Below are 21,719 nucleotides of genomic sequence, written 5' to 3'. Positions count from 1 at the left end.
AAAACTACTAGCAAACGGAACATTTCTCGTGTAGAACACAAAAGCCCCTTTATGCGGGCCGATAACGCGCTGCTCCCTACAACAGAACACAATCCCTTTTACAAAGCGGGCTGCGAGTCTAATTAATACAGTCCCAGCCTGGGGCAAACGCTCCAAACATATATTTAAACAAACTGCAGCCGGGGTCTCCAACACCAACAACAGGGGCCAGCGCGGACCACTGGAGATTATCTAAACAAATTAAACAAGCCCCCCTAAGAAAGGGCTTTCCAAGCCGGACCTCTGGCTTCACGTCACAATTTAGAATGTGGGTGACGGCTGTCACGGTGGGCAGTGAAGGGGGGATAGATGTGGCACCAGCAACATAAACACTACACGAGTGCCTTACGATGCGACCACCCTCCACAAGCCCCACCGTGTTAATATAATATATTATCAGCCCGGCTCTTGCCTCTCACTGCATCGGCACATGGGGTATCAGGGGTCTATGCCTCATGGTCACCCTACAGACTGTTTATAATGTAGGGGTCCATGCAGAGTCTGTGGTCGAGGGGGGATCGGACTGTGTTTGTCCCGCTCCCCTCTATCCATTCTATGAATAATGTAACATCTTCTTGTTCCTATACATTAAAGCTCAGACGCAGCAGAGCGGGAAGCAGCGTCCAATCAGCCCCCCGCACAGAAATCACTGCAACAAAGTTAAGGGGGATTACCGCAGATTAACAGGCAATGATAATTACTCTCTGTGCACAGCGCAAGCCCCCACCTCTCCTAACGGCCGCCGTTTCCACGCTCTGTCCATGGCAGCCTGACCTTGCTGTAAGACTTTACACAGGAATACAGAGAAAATCCTTTCCAGCCACATCATGAATTAAACATTTGTGTGGAACCCATCGCGAATCAGCAGACTAAGACACTCACAGCATCCAGGGGTCCCAGTTGCTGCCGTCCAACCATGACCGGTGGAATGGCGCCCACCACGGCGCCCACCCAAGTGTTGGCGATGCTGAGCCTCTTCATGGGTGTGTAGCAGCATGTGTGTACAACAAGATGTTAAAGGCACCCAGCGCGCCCGTCAGAGGGTTAACGGCGTACGTCAGCAGGGAGATCCCGGGAACCGCGCAGGCCGCGGCAAAGGACACCGCCACTAAGGGACTGTAATGAAAAGAACATATTAATACACGTTTTCTGCACATGCAAAAATACATAAAAAAAATATAGCTGATGGGTTCAGTTTGTACAACCACAAAGATATTTTGCATGGGGGAGAGAATGTTTCCAGTGCTTTAATCAGATGTTAACCATCGTTACAGAGAAGCGGACGTGGGATCAACGGCAGGAATCGGGTAGAAATCGTCCGCAATCATTACCCTTCATTACCTACCAGTCATTACTTGGAATGTTTTCGCTGGAAGAGAGAAGCAATCAAAGGACTGTTCATTAATCACAGCTCAGGGCAAATGGTTCGCATTGTCATGTAAATTCGCTGGCAGGGGGCAGGTGCGTTTTGGGCAGTTTCTGCTCTCCGCTGTTGAGGGCTTGAAAACAAACCTCCTTTGCCGTGTTCTGGAGAAGTAGAGGCGCGTTCCCATGCAGCTTTGGTATTGAATCCAAAGCCCTAGCAGGTTGGAGGCTGAGATCGGGAATGAAGGATGGGATTTCTCTGGGTTACACATACATGAACTTGCCCCGGGTCCTGAGACACCTTTCACGTAGCACCTCCTCGCTCCCACTTCACGTCCCCTTTCCACTAACACATTGCACAACCCACCTCAGCAGTGTCTATCTACCCACAATACCTATTGCCCACCTACCCACGGGACCTACTGCCCACTATCACTACACAGGATTACGAAGGTCGCTGCCGGATGTCACAGAGAACAGACAGGTGGTTGGGCTCCGGTGTAGTCGGTTGTGATTCCCTCGGTGGGAAGGAGGATTCTGTTCAGGTGACATGTAATAAGAGTGAGGAGCCGGGAGGCAGGTGCTGCGGGTCTCAGAACCCGGGGCAATTCATGTCCGAGCAACGCAGAGAAATCCCATGCGCCGCAGCTTTTCCACTCCAGATCTCAGCCTCAACCCCGCTAGGGCTTTTCTCTGGGGCACGGAAAAGGAGAAACTGCCCCAAACATACAACTTTACATTTATATCAAGCCGTTACCCTGAGCCGTGGTTATCGAACAGCTTAAGAAATTCCCTGCATCACCGGCTGCTATACAGAGTTTATGTACGGCGGCGCTTCTTACAGGTTTAAACCCCGCAGTAATATATTTGGTGCAAAAGGATCGGTTACGACTTCGGACATTTAAACAAACGCAGCTCCTTTACATTGATCCGCGCCGACGAGGCTTCATTACCGTTCTGTATCGTTAAGCGTTTAACTGCGATAAGGAGCACGAAAACACAGAAAAAGAGGAAAAATGAAAAACAATGCTTTTAAATTCAATTTCCATTTTAATTAGAAGGAGCCGGTGCTTCTGGTTCCATATGTCTTCCTAATTAATAGAAACATGGCCGGGGGGGTTTACGGCTAACGGGCTCTAACTTATACGAATCACAAACTTTACTACAGTGAGGAGATGCTATCGCAGGGTCGTTCCGGGCGCTCTCTTATGTCATTCAGGATTAGACTGCTCGATTTCCGCGTTATCTCGCTAGGAAGCTCGGTACATTCATTAAACCCCCGGCATCTATCACAGAGATAAAAGGGGGATGTTTAAATCTAACAGAACCAGGAGAACTTCTCCCCCAGTGCCCCCCCAAAGCGGAAGAAAGACCAGAAACCCCCCAAACACAACGAATAAAAATCTGATTGGGCAATTTCATGTATTAATTATTAATAAAATATTTCAAAGAGAATACGGTTTATAGCGGCCAGTAGCTCTTTAGGGGTCAGGTTTAAAGGCCGGGCCCCGGATATTATGTTCTCCGTCTATACGATAAGCCATTTTTCACACTAGGTGTCCCCTAATGGATCCTTCGGTGGTAACGCGGTACATAATTACCTCTCCATCCTATCGCCCCAACACATGGACGATAGGTAAAGAGGTAAATACGTGTCTTCTAAATACCTGCCCCAGACGCTGCCACATAATTCACAGAATCGGTTTGATGAGGAAAAGACGAGAATGCGAGACCCGGATGTCTGATCGTCTCGACAGCTTACTTCAGTCTCTTTATTTAAAGCCCTTCGCTCGCCGCTCCTCTTATGATGTCCAAAGACGGACGTGGCGGTAATTACGCGATTAATTAAACATTTATACGAAATTTAACAGAGAAATAATCCCTTCTGACCCGGGCCTTTTCCATTCGCCGGGGTCTGGGTGTTAATTCCACGGCCTGGGGGGATAAGAGCAGCCCCTCATTCTTTATATATTCATTCGGCTTCAGGGTGAAGACATAATGACGCCCGATCGGGACGGGCGAAAGTCACGTTAATATAAACCCCATTAATAATTACTGTCCCTGGCGTGCGCCTTTGTGTGGGAAACGCAGAACACGATTATAGGTTCTGCTTCCCGGTGATTCGGAAGGAAAGGAGTTTCTGGGGCCGTGCAGACAAAACCCCCAAACGTAACGGTGGCAGGCAGCGCGAGTTTGGGGTCTGCTCACCCTGGTATGAATTACCATCAAGACTCAGGTATGTACATATACACGGTACATATATGTTATATATACAGTATATATATATATATATATATATACACACACACACTTATATACGGTATATACACACATACATTATATATACAGTACATATACACACACACACATACGTAAAGGAACACAGCCGAACGTCCCAGGTGCAGCGTCTCAATTAACTGCGATCATTAGCTGTCAGCACTGAGTGATTTCTGCCCCGACTTCCCCATCCAGCCATCAGCGAGGTAATACATCTCCCCCGCTCTGATGGATGCCCCCAGCGACCTGTTTACAAACAAGTGGCAATCAGTGTCAGAGGCTGGGGGTCGGCCGCCGTCCACAGAGGGGTTAACAGGGCAGACGGCTGCAGCCAGAGGATACCCCCCCCTCGAGCATTTTGAGTCCTTTCCAAGCCGGAACCCAAAGTAACGGTCCGTGTATAATATTATACTATCTCCGTATAACCCCCGCAGTACGGTTACCCGGAACGACATCATTTCATTCTGTGAAACAATAAAACTATTCCTGTGATTTACTTGCCTGTTTTATGAGATGAATACACTCCTATAAACCTCAGCCAGCCATAGATAACAGAGACCACACAATGTCTGGCCCTTGTTATTGGATAAGCGGCTCCCTCTGACCCTGCGGCTGCCCATGTTTGCTAAATGGTTCCTCTGACGGTAAAGCCCGCGTCACTGTGTTGTATTGGGGGTCTGCAGGAATTCACCATCACTAAGATACCCCCTACGTGGATCCCATACGCCGATGCTGCCCCTCACTGCAAGCAGATGGAGAAGCCATTTACCCAAACGCACCATGACTATTTCATTGTGCAGGAGCCATCTGCTTCGCGATACGGCCCCCGATCCGTAATAAGTGCCAAGCAATCCGAATCTATTCCGGCAGCAGCGGCGTGCGATGATCCCCTGCTACGCCGTACACCAGCGGATCACACAATCCCGGAGAGAGCGGAAACGCGCCAATCAAATACGTCACCTCCACGAAGCGCACAGCTTATGCGACCAGGCCCCGCGCACCTCTACATGCAAACACGAATAACGAAGACCCCGCTCACTAATCATTACAGGTTCTGGATAATCTTAAGATTACATACGCAAGCTTACATACGGTGGCAAATCAGACGTAACGCCGCCGTCTGGCTCACCGCACACAGGCTTAATCCCCTGGATTGTGCGCATTGCCCTCTTTACCCACCGTAGCGGTGCGAAGCGCTGGGTACACTCTCGGTTATAATGTATCGAGCTCTAGTTCTGAACCTCTACCCTCTCGTCCTGGGAGTCTAATTCCATCCACCAGCTCCTTATCGGCTCAGGATGAAGCTCCCAGCGTGTCTGGGCCTCACCCCAGTGATAAGGACATGTCTGGGGGGGAATTAGTTGACCCTCATTCACAACTCCTGACACTCGCAGGAACTTTAAATGGCTCGTTGACAAGTTACTTGATTGATTGAGAAGTGATTAGACGGCCAAACCCTACAGCCAACGCGCTGGGAGGAGGGGATACAGGCATGGAAGCCAGACCCGTGACCCCGTCTGAAGGAGTCTACAAGCTCGCCCTTCGTCTACCCAAGGAACGGACGCCAAATGGCGACATCTACGCCCTGGAGCTCCTCCAATGAAACGATCATCTTGGAGCTTTTCTCCGGATAAACTCCCCGAACTGACTTTATGTCACTTCCAGGTACTTTGCTGTGAATAACAAACAGCAGGGTGTTAAACGGTGGTAATTAGCTGACAGTGTACACGGTGCCTTCTAATGACCTCTACATGTTATAACATCACAAAGAGCGGGTGCAGACTATTACATACAAACGCATATATGTAATATATATATATATATATCTCCATACATTCAATGGGGACGAGCGATGCGTTAGGCACAGAGGACCCGGCTCGCAGGCTTACAATCTAGGGGATTCAGAATCCTCAGAACGTAAAACGCATGGTTTGTATTTACTAACGCAGGGCCCGTGATAGAGCCTCGCATCAAAAATATCAAAATGTTATCGGAGAATTGCATGTATTTTGATGAGAAGTTCCTGAGGCGTTAATCCGAAGCACGTTCCGTAACACGCCTGAAACTCTCACCCTGAAGAAGGTTTAACTAAAACACCCTGAATCCGAGTAACGAGCAGAAGCGCGTCCAGCGGAGCGTATTACGCAGCCTGGGGGCGCCTATGGAGGTTTCCATCTCTATAACCCCTCCAAATAAAGAAACAGAAGACGCGTGCCGGGCGCTTAGAAGGGCCGCCGGGCAAACGATCTCCAGCACTAATTAGTGGAACGCGCGAGGTACACGGCGATGAGCTTGATGACGATAATTTTTTTTAGTTTTTAATACAGAAATATCATGTTCTTGCCAAGGGGAGCGACGTAGCGTGAAAACAAGCAGAAATTAACAACCTAATCGTTACGGAGAGGAAACCGCTGCTTAACCCCCGGGGAGCCGCCGGGGACTGGAAAGCAATTTAATGCTGGGTGACTATGAATGGCGGAGGGCACTCCGGATATTCTACACCGTATCGGGGTTATTTGCTCGGGGCCACGACACACTCCGCATCGCACAGATTCCGTATACACATATTTATATGAATAAAGCATTGAGCTGCTATAACGGGGTTAAATCAATTCTTACCTGATCTGGCCGCGCACCAGAGGCCGGCTCTTTGTCCTGTTCATGTTGGAATCGAAAGGCACCTCGAAAAACTGCAAGAGGAACGAGAGATTGGGTCACATTCTGAGTAACACGCGGAAGCGGAATATCATAAGTTTTAATCGCGAGTATTTATACCGTAAGCCGACGCATGAGCTTCCCAGACAATGAATATTATCCAACATCGGCTGCTTTGCTTAAAGGTTCTTCTTGTTCTTCAGGGCGGCTGGCGCGCTATTTTGCATCCTAATGGGGCTGCTAAATCCTACAAAGCCACGGACGGGCGAGCGAGCGAGCGGGCGACAGAAGAACGGCGGGGGTGAAATGGCAGAAGCACGCAGCAAAGCAAACCGGGAGAAGAAAGATGCCATCAAACGCGACCAGGAGGGCCGGGGCTCACGTGGCGTTTGCTCGCAATGCTTTGAGTGACGCTGCACACCGATAATAAAATACTACGAGTGGAAAAGGTCTGAGAACACGAATATAAAATATAAAACGGATCCGCCGTACGGAGGAGGACGTGGCGTTAGTGCTTTGTGATACATTGTAGCGTCTCAGCAAATAAAATGTATCTCTAGAGCGATGATGTCTCTAAAAAGGCACCTGAAGCATCTGATCGCCGATGATCCTCCTCAGCGGATATTCTTACTATTATTACAGGCGCTAAATAAAAAAATATACATAGAATACGGAGGGATTTATCCACAAACGGCTGTCTGCCTTCATTCTACTCTTCATGCTCTTGATTTCAAACCCCTCTTAGAACAGAAAGGCTGCCCTCTTGAAAACTTTAGTAAATCCCTTAATACTTCTCAAGCATGTTCTTAGTTTGATTGAATCGAGTTTCCCCGCAGCCTGTCCCAGTCCGGCTACCGCTTTAATTAGCAGCAATCAGAGGAGACGCTTAACGGGCGCAGGCGCTTTACATCGCGTGGAATCAGCGGATACTCGCTCCCCACTTCAAAGGCTCCATCGTCTCCCCTAATCCACTTGTCCTGTACGGCATTGTTTATTCAGAACCTGCCACAGACCTGCCTTTTATCTCTGTCTGAGCGCATGCACAGAACGCCCCCGGTAATCACGCTCGCCCCAGAAAGCCTTCACGCGGCCAGAAAACGAGAGCCTCTACGAGAAAAGATCCGTATGATGCTTTCAGTGCATCGAATGCAGGACCCACTGATAAGCCGAAGACATTAAAGGGAACCCGACAACTGTCGCGAAGCAAGAGAGTAGCGAAGCGAGAGAGCAGCGAAGCGAGAGAGCAGCGAAGGGAGAGAGCAGCGAAGGGAGAGAGAGCAGCGAAGGGAGAGAGAGCAGCGAAGGGAGAGAGAGCAGCGAAGGGAGAGAGAGCAGCGAAGGGAGAGAGAGCAGCGAAGGGAGAGAGTAGACGCATTACACGCTGGGCTAGTATTTAAAACGTTTTCTGGATATTTTGGTAACCTGGATTTGGATTTCTCCTCCGCGTGGAACCTATTTCAGGTCATGAAGGGAAAGCCGCAGAAAATGCTTTCCCCGCATACAGTAAAACGCGCTAAACTCGGGCGCCGTGCGATAGTCTCTGTCGTGATGAGAATTACGCATCGGATGTAAGTGGCGGTTTCTGTCCGCCGGTGACAGACAGACACACTTTGCCCGCGGATCTCCCCGCTCGTTCAGTTGTAATTATTAGTGTGGATCTGTAATGAATACGAGGCTCTGATCATGAAAGAGTCAGGAAGACAATTACTGGAGTCCTAATGACGGCAAACAGCAGCGACCACATCAAAGGTGCCAGCGGCTGCAGACTCCGGTGAAACGCGTTTAATGTCCGGGTGTTTGCAAACTGCGCTGGCTACTGTGATGTATAAGCCCGTTATGTTAGACATTCTCACCACATCTCCTATTCTGCCTCTTCTCACACACATATATAACCTTTTTTTTGCAAACCATTATTTTAAGTAACGGCTGCATGACATAAACACGCGTGACACAGGAGATGGGGTTCCATTCAGGTAATTTATTCATCGAGGTGTTAATTGGATTCCTTCACAAAGCCTCATCATTTTCTTTAGGATCAGAAATGTGATGTATAAGCCCGTTATGTTAGACATTCTCACCACATCTGCAGCAAATGTAATGAAAAGACACATCTGCACACGCTATGCACACGCTATGCACACGCGGCGAGGGAGAACACGCAGAACGCGAGCCACGGCATCAGCTACTCGGCCGGATTCCAATGAGCGCCTCAACGCTGGCTTTTTGGGGGTTTAATGAGTATTTACGGCTGCGTCACACGAGTTCAGAGCGACGTCACAAGAGCGCAAAAATGTTTCACAACGACGCATGAGATCCCCCAAAAACAAGCAATCTCCGGATCACTCCTAATGCAAAGATCACTTCTTTGAACCAAAACAACGCCCTTATGGAGAATAAAATATTGAATGTTTAATACGTGATATCGAGTTCATAGCTGTAGGTGCCGCATTGAGGCTGTGATTTCTGCCAAGTACCCCGGAGTGAAGCTTTCCTGAAATACCCCGGGTTGGGGCAGTAACCGGTGGAACTGCCTACCTCAGGACTATACGCTTCAGTCCGCGCACGTCTCCTCACCGGGAATGGCTGTCGTGGAATCCGGGCTCCAAGAAAACCCCACTCCAGGTCAGGAATACACTGTATCGGGGGTTCGGGCTCCGCGAGATCGCAATGATCCGGTGCAGATTTCTGGATTCAGTTTTAGCCCCCTGCCCCCTCAGGTGTCTGGGGGGCTTTGGTTGGCAGGGTAAGGGGTCAGGTTAGGGTTTACTCAAGTGTTTGTTTATGGTCTCTATAAACAGGACCGGCACGGCGTGGAATGCCTCCTCTCTTCACACTCACAGGCTGTCACTCCAACGACCCGCTCAGATCAATACTCTGAAAACACTGATAGGAAAGATAGGAGGACCGGAGTTCAAAAGGGGTCTCGCCGGCTGTTACCATTCAGACGGGTCCAGATAAAACGCGCTCTCTGTGATGTATGGGATGAGGGCATCCAGCATCTGTTCTTGTGATCTAGATCCGCCAATTGAAATCTTTATCTTTCTAAGCTACACTTCAATAAAGTGAAATTAGCGTTTCCTGCAGATTCCAATCACATCGCGGAACAGAAGTCCGTCGGACAAAACACGGGGCCCGGAAATGCAAAGTGAAGGCCACGGTCAGAGTGCGTCCGTTTCACGCGGACCCCGTTCTTCTCGCAGCCCTCCTCATAACCAGCAGCGTATTAACATTCACCGTAATAACACGCGTATAAACCGTATCGCTGCCGCGTATAAACATACGGCCTTAACCAAGAACAGAACGTGAAATGCACGAGCGTCAAAGCTGTCCTTTGGATGTTACTCCGCGAGCACCCCCCCACACACGCACCACACACACACGCACATTCACACACACACGCACACACCACATACACACGCACACATTTATCGGGCGCTCTCTGATCTCCAAACACCAACGCACTCAGAGCCTTTGTGTCTGTTGTTTGCTTTCAAAGTGAAAATTAGTTTCCAAAGCATGGCAGATCGTCAGAGATAAACGCTCTCGGATTAAACCCACAAAGTAACCGGATCTGCGGAATACGAGGAGGTCTGAAGCACGGCGCGTGGGTTTTTAATTCAGAAAGATATCGTTATTAATGGCTGATTGAGATCGTTGAGAAGGACCAACGTACGACAAATCATGATTTTCTTTCTTTTCCATTAAAATGGAGGCTCCTTTAATACCCTTTTCTCTTTCTGTCTATCAAAGTGGTTCTGTTTTTGGTAGAGACGCTCTGTTTACCTTAAATTATCTTTAAAAGGCCCCTATCCGAGCCGGTATACATAAAACCAGAAATCTCCCCATTTTGGGACGCATTACAGGTTTCAAGTTCTGGCAAAACTCAAATGTAAAATAATCCTTTTTGGGGCTTTTAAACATGGCCACTATTGTGATGGGTTTGTCTGCAGTCTAATCCTGTAATTGGGCAGGTCTCCGAAAACCCACAATGCTGACCACATGAAACGTGCACAAAAAGGTAATTTACATCAATAGCTCTCAGGAACCCGAAACCTCTCAGAAAGGGCGACACCGAAGCATGCGCGGAAAGCGGGCACAGAAACGGCCGCGGGGAAAAGAAACACATTTATTGGAACGGGACTCGGATTCGTCCTGAATGTCAGATCTCCGCAGCGGTAGTTTAATATAAAACTTGCTACATCTGGACAAAAAAAGAGATATTTGAGAAGGCTCAGAAAAGAGAGAGGGGGGGAATTTAGCGGTGCGGAAAAGAGCTGTAAAAAAGAAAGGGAAAACACAATAATCCGCAGGGATTTGGAGAATACGTTTTATATACGCTTCTTAATGATAAAGAAAAACAGCGGCCTTTCCACTGATATAGGATACTCTCGGTAAGGAGTTACGACCGAAAGCCATATGGAGGCCGCTCCACAAAACCGACACCTGTTGGATTATATATCACAACGTTCATCATTCCCACAATTTGGCCAAGAGTCCCGGCCAGGACTAAACCCGCTTTCTATCCACAGAGGAACACACGTGTGCGCCGGAGCTCGGCGTGTTTCGGCTCGGGGTACGGAGGAGCCATGATGGCTTTTCATGTTATGGTCGGGATTTAGCCGCATAGATCCGATCTGACAAATCCGGAGCCTGGAGAAGGGTCCGCTTCCGGTCATTCCATACAATCATTTATTTTAGAAGCTCCTTTGTTTCTCTCTTTACCGGCCCCTTCGGGATGATATCAGATACTTAATAATAATCTATCATTACATCATTACGTAGGTAATACACGGCCCTCCTCCGGCTAAACGGACTTCTGCCTTAAAGAGGCTTCGGTTTTGTTAAGGAGAGAAGATAAATAAAATAAATACAATTAACACACAGGACTGCATTGCCAGGTTTGGGCCTTAAAAAGGGTATCCGGGTATCCACTACGTGAAATATACATATAACCACCCCACGGAATAGGAGGATTTGACTCCACAAAGATCATTCAGGATTTGTGAAGTCTGTGCTTGGAAATTCCGGATCTTTCCGTGACACTTGGCCAGTCTCTTGCATCAACAACTCAAGATCTTTCAACGAGTCGAGCTCCTCACGCGTTCCTTCTGTCCTCACCCGTGCCGAGCGGCCGGCAGACTACGGCAGAGGAGGTCCTGGCTCACACGGGCTGTTGGGGGTCACTGATGGTCAGACAGACAGAATCCCCCCATACAGCCGCGCCATGGCCATTGGATAACAGCTGAGGAAGTTTTAATGGGGTGATAATACATCACAGACAAGGTCTTTAGCCCAGTCTTTCAGCTGTGGAAGTCATTTAGCAAATTAACCGGTTCATCCTCAGACCGGTTTATGTGTTTTTGGAAAAACCTTCGGAAAGCGATTTGACCCAAAATAAAGCCAGACTTTCCTGTGAAGAAGCACAAAGATGGGATGGGGCCCATTGGGACGGACCAGCCATTCAAAGGATAATTGGTCTTCTCTTGGTTTTAGGGCTAAGATTTTTGGCTCTAACGGGCTGTTCGTATATCGAATACATCGATCCTGCGCAGTCCATCCGCAAGTTGAAGGGAACAGAGTATCCGGATTTGAGGATTTGCAAAGAGCTGGAGGGGACGTTCCCAGGAGATGCGGCGGGGATGATGACGAAGCTGCAATAGAGACGGCTCTGGTTCTCGAGACGCTAAAAGAAAACGTTGCATGGTCTGCATCATAAAACAGAAATCCTATCGGGATTGTAATCTGCAATGTATCCGGGTGACAAAAACCACCAAAACCGTATAAAAATGTGATATACACAAAAGGATTCCGGACAGAAAGGGAGCTTAAACGAGACAGAAACCAGAAAAATCCACGAAGAACTAAACTAAAGGGGACAGAGCTGCTTCACGGCGCTGCGCAGGACCAATGGACCTACGTATTACATAAGTGGTGCTAGATGCAGGGAATGGCGTCCCGGCAGAGTACCCTAAATAGGGCACTAATATCTATCTGGACTACAGCGTGCCGCTCCGAACACCAGAACGGTTCTATGAGCTCACACATCCACCCAAAAATACACCAACAAATGCTGCTTTAACTCTTTAACGGGTAATACGGTATTTCATTCATTAAAAGGTAACGCAAGTGTTAAAAAATACATTACCCAAAACCTTGCTGAATGCATAGAGGGGAACAATAATCCGGGTCTCTTACGGTTACTCGAAAACCACTAATTACTTTAGAAACGGACAAAAAACGATTCTGCTGAAAACCTGCCCGGCGTTAGGGGAAGAAATCCTTTAATCTCTTGATTTATTACAAAGAGGGATCGTTTCACTTCCGAGGGACTGAACCTCGCAGGCACTTTAAAGAAACGCCGTGGTTTCTTCTCCTCCCAAAATATTCCTTCAAGGATATCGCATTTCTGTGTCAATAGCACGCCAGCCGCACTTTGTAGAGATACCTGCTCTAAACGTGCCTTTTCTGATTAATTAGCACATTTTTGGGAAAAGTTAATTGTAATCGAGCTCGGGAGGCCTCAGTCGCCTCTGTGATCCAGCAGCCCATTCACCTCGAGTAACCGAACCGCTCATCCGGTAAAGCGCAGGACAGCGGGATGGAAACAGATGAAGCACCTGGGATCCAGCCCGCCGCGCAGCGCTCTCTCCGCAAAGCGGTGGGTTTACGACGATCTACTGAGAAAACGCTGATTCTACCCGTAAGTTCACCGCCTTTCAGTCCTGCGCGTGTCACTCTCATCTACAAACATTAATATTCACGTGACAATAACAGCTTTCCGAAAAATTTAAATGCGTGGCCTGCTTTTAACCACGTGAAACAACCGTGTATCGCCTTTACGATTCACCCCCCCACCCGCTTCGTAGAGGGGGCTACGGATAAAATGTAATTCAGCTGCAAAGTTTGAAACGTGGTCTTATCACCATAGCAAACAATTGAACGTTCCTGCTGATGGTGCCATTTTATTGGTTGCTATGGTGATAAAAACACTTCTCACAAGGGTCTTAATTTTTATGCCAAGGTGACTTGACTTTCTCTAAGACGATAAGCTCTCAGTTGGCACGCAAAGAGTTAAAGGGCTGATCCCTTTGCTCCTGAACTCTAAATACCCCCGCAGGTGTCTCGGGGAATAGAGAAGGAAGATGCATTTTTCGGTTGTCCCGATCGACCTGCTAAGAAAAGCCAAATGTTTGCTGAATCTCCCGGAGCGGCCGTCGGCTCCCGAATCAATCATCCGGCCGCTCAGAAAAAACCTCAGAGATAATTGCGCAGATTATTAGATTTGCAAGTAATAGCTGCACCAATCCATCGTCGCTGGCGATAAGGAGCTTGATTTGGGGAAAAAGCTGAGCTTTTAACAAGTCAGATCAGCGCCTTCGTTCAATAACCTGCGATAAAATGACTGTTGGTTCCCAGATAAGAGCGGACTCTGTGCTGATACGGACGCTAATACCAAAGCCTAGATAACGGCGTGAATAACCGCCGCCGAGTATTTAAATATAAAAATCTCTACTTCGCTATCACAGCCTTCAAAAGGCAAACAGCAGGAAGAAAATGTGTTCGCAGCTTTGTTCTGTCGATAAGAAACATAACGCTCGGGGAATGCGGTCGGCCGACTCATTCTCTTTACCCGGCACATCCCAAACCTGCCGGCACATCTACGATCACAAGACGCCAGACTCGCACAATCTCTACGTATCGACTGTCTGCCGTCTGATCCGTAAACCTAAACCTGCCGCGTTCTTCCCCCTGCCGGCTCCATAACCGGTCACTGATTGTATCGGACGGAATCATAGTATTTGATTTTTCAATGTTTGATTTTTATCCAATACCGGACAGCACGGTACGGGGTCACGGTACGAGGTCACGGAGCGCCAAGGTTATTGGGGAAAGCGTGATCTACATGGGAAGATGGTGAAAATTGGGGGAGATTTTAATACCCCCCACCACCACCACCACTGGGACAGAAAGCGCTTACTACATATTTACACCACGGAGAGTCTGGGAACCGCAATGTGAACTTCAATAGTCATTTTCAGCTGGTCCTGGAAGGACGGACAGACGGACCCCCCAGCCCTACGGCATGAAAAACAGGAAGAGCAACTAACGTCTTCAGCGACGCTCTAAATTCAATCGATTTTCTATCAATCTCTTTGAAGAGTTTCAATCACCTCAGAAAACGTAAAGAAGTTCTGATCTCCACATTGATCCCCAAAAACCCGAGCGGTCCGGCTCTGTCTCTCCTCTCCGCTCGAAGACGGAGAAACTTTGCTGCTAACGAAACTTGTGCTTAATGTTTTCTGTCAATAACAAAGACTTGTGATAATCCAGAAACGCAACCCAATATCGGGCAGAGGGACGTGCAACGCGAGGCTACACGGAGAAAGACACGCGGCAGACGGGAAGAAGTCTCCACGAAATCTGCTGAAAGAATTCCACAGATCCGCCAGGGACCTGGAAGTTCGGGAAAGTGAGCTCCCGGTGAGAATTAGACTGTCAGCTTTATGGCAAAACACAAAAAAACAAACAGAGGGTCTCCAGCGAGGTGACTGGAAATAAAACGATCCAGCCGCGGGCCGGCTCTCGCCTCATTATCTCAAAGGCTTGGGATGGAAATGGTTCCAGGCTGACCTCATTCTCCCGCGAGAGTCCAGATGAAGCCGCGGCAAGTGTTAGCGAAGGGTTAAGTAGTCTGCGCCAGGGCTGGAGGACTCCATATCCATACTCCAAGTATTGTTAAATGGGGTAAAATGCTTAAAACGGAGCTTCCGGGAAGCGCTCCAACTACAACTCCTATGACGCTCGACTGCAGAGAATGCTGACGTGGCAGGTATTATACGGCTACCTGAGCCGGCAGGTACGACCCTTTCTGGGCTTCTGTTTTTGGTGCACGAAGGGGTCCGGCGGCCGAAACACAGGAAGGAATTACCTGCGAATCGCTTTCGGCTCCTCATCAATCACTTTCCCCAATCATTTTCTTTCACGTGAATGCAGAGATCCGGCCAGCGAGAGGAAAGCATTCCTGCCGGAGAAGCTCCGACGGTTGCCCCTTCATAATGCGCGGTGAAGGGGGCTGCAGTGCTCAATACTCCTGCTAACGTAAATAAATAGATATACACCCCAACACCCCCAGGTTACAGGGACTGCTTACTCAATATCGCAGGACCCGTGTGTCAAAACACAAACACTAGTTAAATATCAATGTAAAGCCCACCCAACCGACACTAGAAATACTCAGGATCGGGCAAAACAATAAGATTTGAATAAATAAAATGCTGCGTCGGCAGTGTCTGTAGATTGATGAGATATAAAGAGTAACGAATCCTCATCGTTGGTAGGAAGCTTTTGCGTTTGAAGGTTAATCTGCGGTTCTAGAACCCACGAGTCTTCCAACGTTTAACCCAAAACCATTTGGAAGACAAGCAGTAGAGATAATAGGCCACAGACGGCGGTTTCGTTACCCCCAGACTTGCCTTCAATGTATCGCGACGGCAGAAAATTGATTCTAAAATCAATGGCTCCTTTATTTCCATCCGAGATTCCTCAATCACGGCCATAAATTCTCATTTAGAACGATGACATTTCCTAATGTCACCGGCTCATAAAAACGAGTTTGGCCGACTGGCAGGGTGCGGAGGGACTGGGAGTTTTTAATACTTGGAGTCAATGGTTTTCATTTATATCGCCCAAAAGGTCATAAATCAAAACCCTGGCGTCCTCGTCCTTCCGGCCCAATTATTCTTCAAGTTTGTCAGTTCAGCCGATAAGCGATCAGGTTATGGAGTTATGGAGTTTATCAGAATTATTAACGTAAAAGTACGTTTCCTAGAACGTAAAACCTGTTTTTTGCCGCTTCTCTTTTTGATCCGTCCCTCCACCCTCCTCAAGAGCCCTCCCTTACTCCATGAATTAACACAAAGTTCACGCGGGGTCAAAGAAACGGAATTATGCACAAAAATATTGATCAGAAAAAAGGAAACTGGTCATTCTAGACTTTTACATTTCAAAATGTATTTAAAGCATTACTTTATTGGGGTCTTTAGTTTGTATTTCATTTTTTACGGCTCATAGTGGCCGCAGGACGCGTTTTTATTGTATTTTCGCTTTTTTATTGTATTTTCGCTGATAGGAAATCTCGCGGAGAAATAATTCATGTTTTTAAGCGTTGGGGATCTCTCTGCTTCGCTGCCGGATGGATATTGAAGAGGTAATGTTCCTGTGACACGAGCTACGACGTGACATCACAGGGAATGAAGTCATCACCTAACAATATATTCTTTAAAATGACTTTTCTTAAAGGGACGGTGAAGCGAGGAAACATTTCAGAGACGGATCCTGGGACGAGGGGTCGGCACCAAAACCGGGAACACGGGAAATTCTCACAGATAAGAGAAAAACCGGCAGATCGTTTACCGCTTCAGAGAATTCCTGCCCATAATTACAGCCGTCCCAGGAGCTCCGAGCCAACAACATTATTAGCATCGAAACGTAATGACCATTTACCCCAAACTACACTCATTTCTTTATACGCAGTATAAGTTTAAGATATTTTTCCTGACGAGCGGAACTTATAGGATTTTGGAACGTTCTTATAAGAGACTGTTCCTTTTTTTAAACATGTCCCAGAATCCCCCTTTGCGTGGCGCTATAAACACATCGGCGCTTGAATACATGAACGGGTACATGAATGAGCCCAGCCTCGCGTTTCACTTTCCACGATGCCGAATAAAATTTGGATTCAAAGTGTGGGATAAAACCAGAGAAACAAAACAGATTCATTGTGACATCGAGAACAACGAACGCGGAGTGACGGCATGTCCGCCGAGGGAAGACAGCTTCACTTGGTGTAACGCCGCTTTGTGAATGCTTATGGGGGGGGGCGCTTGGCAAATTTACATAGAATTAGCACAGGGAGAAACGAGCGGCGTTGTCTCTCTGACTAAACGAAGCTAATCTCCAGCGGCCGACGTGTAACCGAGCCTTCGCTTCAGAGCGTCACTGCGATTAGAGAAGCTGCCTCTTCGCAGCCCAGAACATTACATCTGAAGGGCTTTAAAGCAGATTCAACTAAAACGAGATCCATTAAAAATAAATGCTTTGACGCCCGCATCGTTCTGCTAGACGCCCTCAGATGCACCTCTCTGTACAGCACGCCTAAAACACGTTACCGGACGCACGGTAAACACTTCAATAAAACAACAAACATTCAAAAGAAACACGTCGGAAAAACAAAACACGTCGTTCATTCCCAGAAAACGCAACAAAAATAATTAGCGTTTGCGGCATCTCCCCGCCTGCTCATTTATCGTGAGAGCCGATCAGCGCCGATCTTCATCTGAATGCCACGGAATATTTCTGCATAAAAGCTTCGGAAAATGTACTTTATCCCCAACAGTAATCTTATAGAAAGAGAAAAAGCATTTACACATCAAAGCTTCCTATTGGACAATGAAATCAATTTCATTGTACAGCGCTACGGAATTTGTTGGCGCTATATAAAACAAACAATAATAATTGTATTTACCGAATGACCAATATCTACTACTGCGGGCGAGAGAGCGTGAGGGGGCCCGGAGGTGCGAGGGTTAATGCACACCCATATGGGTTTGATTTGGGGTCTGGCGGCCTGGCTTTTATGCACCTGTTCTGCGGATTCATCCACAAAAACACACAGGGACCCCATAAACCGGCAGCAGCTCCGGTTTCATACGCTCAGCTCTGGAACGCCAGTATTTGTTCATCGATTTTCACCGCTTCCTGGAAATAAACTCTATATATGGAAATATACGGCTCATAAATCTACCTTAATGTCCAATATACTAAAGGCAGGCAATACCCAGCATGCTCCCCTGTGGCAGGCAATACCCGGCATGCTCCCCTGTGGCAGGCAATACCCGGCATGCTCCCCTGTGGCAGGAAATACCCGGCATGCTCCCCTGTGGCAGGCAATACCCGGCATGCTCCCCTGTGGCAGGCAATACCCGGCATGCTCCCCTGTGGCAGGCAATACCCGGCATGCTCCCCTGTGGCAGGCAATACCCGGCATGCTCCCCTGTGGCAGGCAATACCCGGCATGCTCCCCTGTGGCAGGCAATACCCAGCATGCTCCCCTGTGGCAGGCAATACCCGGCATGCTCCCCTGTGGCAGGCAATACCCGGCATGCTCCCCTGTGGCAGGCAATACCCGGCATGCTCCCCTGTGGCAGGCAATACCCGGCATGCTCCCCTATGGCAGGCAATACCCCACATGCGCCATCCTGTATTGTATTTAATGCCCCACGCTCCTTCATAGCTAACTCAATTTCTGGTGCTATAATGGTGCAGAAATATTGTAAAGCTCCCTTCCATGTTTATGAGGAGTCTGTAATCCCAACAGAAACCAGTAAAACCTGATCACTGGAGCTGTTTTAACCAGTAATAAGGGAAGGCGGTGTGTGCAAAGGGTTAATGCTGAGCTGCATGTACCAGGGGCCACTCATCTGGTGGCGGTGCAGCGATGACATCAGGATACTGGAAAGTGTACAGTTGTGATGTTTCAGACAAAGCTCGGGGTGTTTGATACGGGAGCAGCTGCACTTCGCTCCAGCCGAACGCCTCCACCTTACACAAACAGAGCGCAGCTCGGCCCCTCGGAGCGCCACCGAACCCCCCATTCATATAACAAGCTATCCTGGGAGTTAGGAGCGCAGTCCCCCTAATTCAGAGAGTCGTTTGGAGTAGAGCGAGGCCTGTATCATCCTGCCCGATTCCATGCGCGACTTTCTCACGCTCGGGCGCAGCGCCGTTCCTTAAACTCAATGAATCAAAGGAGCGGCTTCTTTCTGACAGACGGTCGGATTGTTTGAGCCGGAAGACAGATCAAAGATACGATCCGAAAACACGCAGTGAAAGTGCTTATACCCTGGGCTATGAATATCGCCGGAAAATAGCCTTACTGTTCAGACTAATAATGACAAGCGCTGGGTATACCCACGGCTCATTATGTTGTCTCACTAACACAAAGCGATTAATACCCAAATTATAAACTCATGCCATAGTCTGATGTGCCTGGGTAAGCACGCAGTCTGTGCAGGTGGTGAACAGGTTAAATTCTGCGCCCCGCACTGACAGTATGCACTCCGTCTGCCCCAGGGGAAGCTGTCTTGCAGGAATGTCTGTGACCCCTGGGTAGGCAGGGAGACGAGGCTTTGATCTCTGTATCTCTTTACTGAGCAGCCACCCATATTGCCTTTCACAGGGAGCGGCGTGCAGATCGCACCTCCTCTGCCCCGGCACGGACCCCGCGGCACGGACCCTGCGGCACGGACCCCGCGGGGTACATCACGGCTTTTGATCCAGAAGGTGAAAAATCCTCCCAGTAACAGTTTCCTGACAAGCGGGCGGCCCCCACGATATCATACAGGACGCTATGACTTTATTTCATAACATTTTAAGAAAAATGTCAGCAGAAATGATGAATACCCCGGTAGGGCGGGAGGCAATAAATTCCTAGGAGTCATCAGGGTCTCTGCCCTTCCCGTTATTGGTGCACACAGCCATACAAATCAGATTTGCACCCCTTAGACCCCCGAGTGTTGCCACCTGGCAGAATACCCCGCTTGGCTCTGATAATAACGGAGTGGTCCGGGGCAGGTTTTGCTACCTGGCTGCAGGTGAGAAGGAAATGTTCTGTTTATCAGCCAGGTAGCAGATAGACGAGCAGAGAAATCCTTTCCGGAAGGCAGGTGGCGGAGAGAGTTTCCTGCTCCGAGATAACGCAGCTCTCACCCCGTCTGATCCCGTCTGCAATGAATAACCGCAAACATTTCCAGCCACTTTCAGATAATAAACGCTGATTCCCCGGCACAGAACTCGCAGAAGCAAAAAAAACAGTTCTATCCTTTTATAACGATGTCATAATCCACCGAATGATCAACGGCCTTTAAATCAACACCAATAAAAGCCAAATATGTATAATAACAACCCATCCGTCTAACACTGCGAGTGCCGGGCAGCAGGGGAGATTACACGCAGGAGCTTGGGATGCGCGTGAAGCTGCGAGATGCCTCGTTCATTGGTGGGACAGCGAATCACGCCCTTTATATGAGGAGTCCATGGTGGGTCAGTGGCCCCCGGGGGCCTCCTCTCTGTCTGATGAATAAATGATCGGGGACAGGAGGGATTTTGGGTGGCCCCCACTCCCCGGTGAAAATGGTATAGTCCAAGAGACACGGCATTTATCGGTGAATCAAAGCTTGGAGCGTCCCGGGAACCGGTGTAACCTATAACAAACCGATAAACCGTGCAGCTCGCACCCTACCGGTGAGTGAAGCCCGTCTCATAAACCGATCCGACTGTCAAAACAAACCGGCTACAGCGCTTTACTTTATCAAAGTCATTCCCAGCCGAATATCTGAAAGGCTCAGACGCAAAGGTAAGTGTTAGATGAGAGCGGACGCCGCGCAGGTATCAATAGCCTCTCCTATTAAAGGGCAATAGAACGGGACAGGGGGGTATATTGTGTTTGAAGGGTGTTTTGGGCAATAAACTCTTCAAATTACAGGGAGATGAAAGCGCTTTGTACTCGGAGTGTTTGTTTAATCATAAAAACTACAGAGACAACAGATCCAGTCTGAAGCTGCAGCGACGCTTTAATACAGAGAGCGAGCGTCAGACGGAGTGCAGAGACCCCCTATATACTGCACATATAGATATATTATAAATATATGTTATAAATATATATGCATATTTACACCCCCCCCCCACAGCACAGGATGGAGACCCTGTTTGCTGAGGGTTTCCCCACGAACACCATTAAAATATTATATGGATGACCGTATTGAATTCGCTGTTCCACGCTATAAATCAGCCATATCCCCCATAACTGCGGACCTCCGACACCCCGTGGTGCCACCGAAGGGCAAAATGCCCCTTTTGCACGGCCTGTGCCCATCCTCCGCTACTGGGGGAGCTCTGATGGTGATTACCAGGCTTTCTATAACGAGGAAGATATTCCCGATGCAAAATCCTCCGGAGGATCCCATTCTCCCCCCTATCTGCGTAACGCAGCGAGGATAACTCGCAGGGTGTGCAAAAAAAAAAGGGTATTAGAAAATGTAATCACACCACAAAAAGAAATGCTTCTGCCAGACAGCTGACCTTTAACCTCACGTGGCGCTCACACGTCTCAGGCTCGTTATCTGGGGATACTGATTATAACACGCGGAGCGCATTGATACGTATGGCTAACCCTCCTATACGAGGCGGCCTGGGAGCAGAACGCCGATCACCGCACGCGCGCGCATACTCACTCAATCACACGCACATACTCACTCACACGCACACACTCACCTACCCAATGCAATGATCTGCTGGAAAGTACAATTAACGCTGCAGAAAACTTT

The 21,719-nt window shown here is 48.5% G+C and overlaps 1 protein-coding gene across 1 annotated transcript in view; it reads right to left on the bottom strand.

The window, feature by feature from the left end:
• The window catches only part of LOC128470956 (protoheme IX farnesyltransferase, mitochondrial), a 49,350-nt gene that overhangs the window by 15,958 nt on the left and 11,673 nt on the right, over positions 1–21,719 (bottom strand). The window contains 4 exon segments of the mRNA XM_053452803.1: positions 922–957; positions 960–1,038; positions 1,041–1,155; positions 6,301–6,371. Coding sequence (XP_053308778.1) covers positions 922–957; positions 960–1,038; positions 1,041–1,155; positions 6,301–6,371 — 301 coding nt within the window.

Source organism: Spea bombifrons, chromosome 13, assembly GCF_027358695.1.
Source record: "Spea bombifrons isolate aSpeBom1 chromosome 13, aSpeBom1.2.pri, whole genome shotgun sequence".
Taxonomy (NCBI): domain Eukaryota; kingdom Metazoa; phylum Chordata; class Amphibia; order Anura; family Pelobatidae; genus Spea; species Spea bombifrons.
The sequence above is the reverse complement of the archived record's forward strand: the minus strand, read 5'-3'. Positions and strand labels throughout refer to the sequence as shown.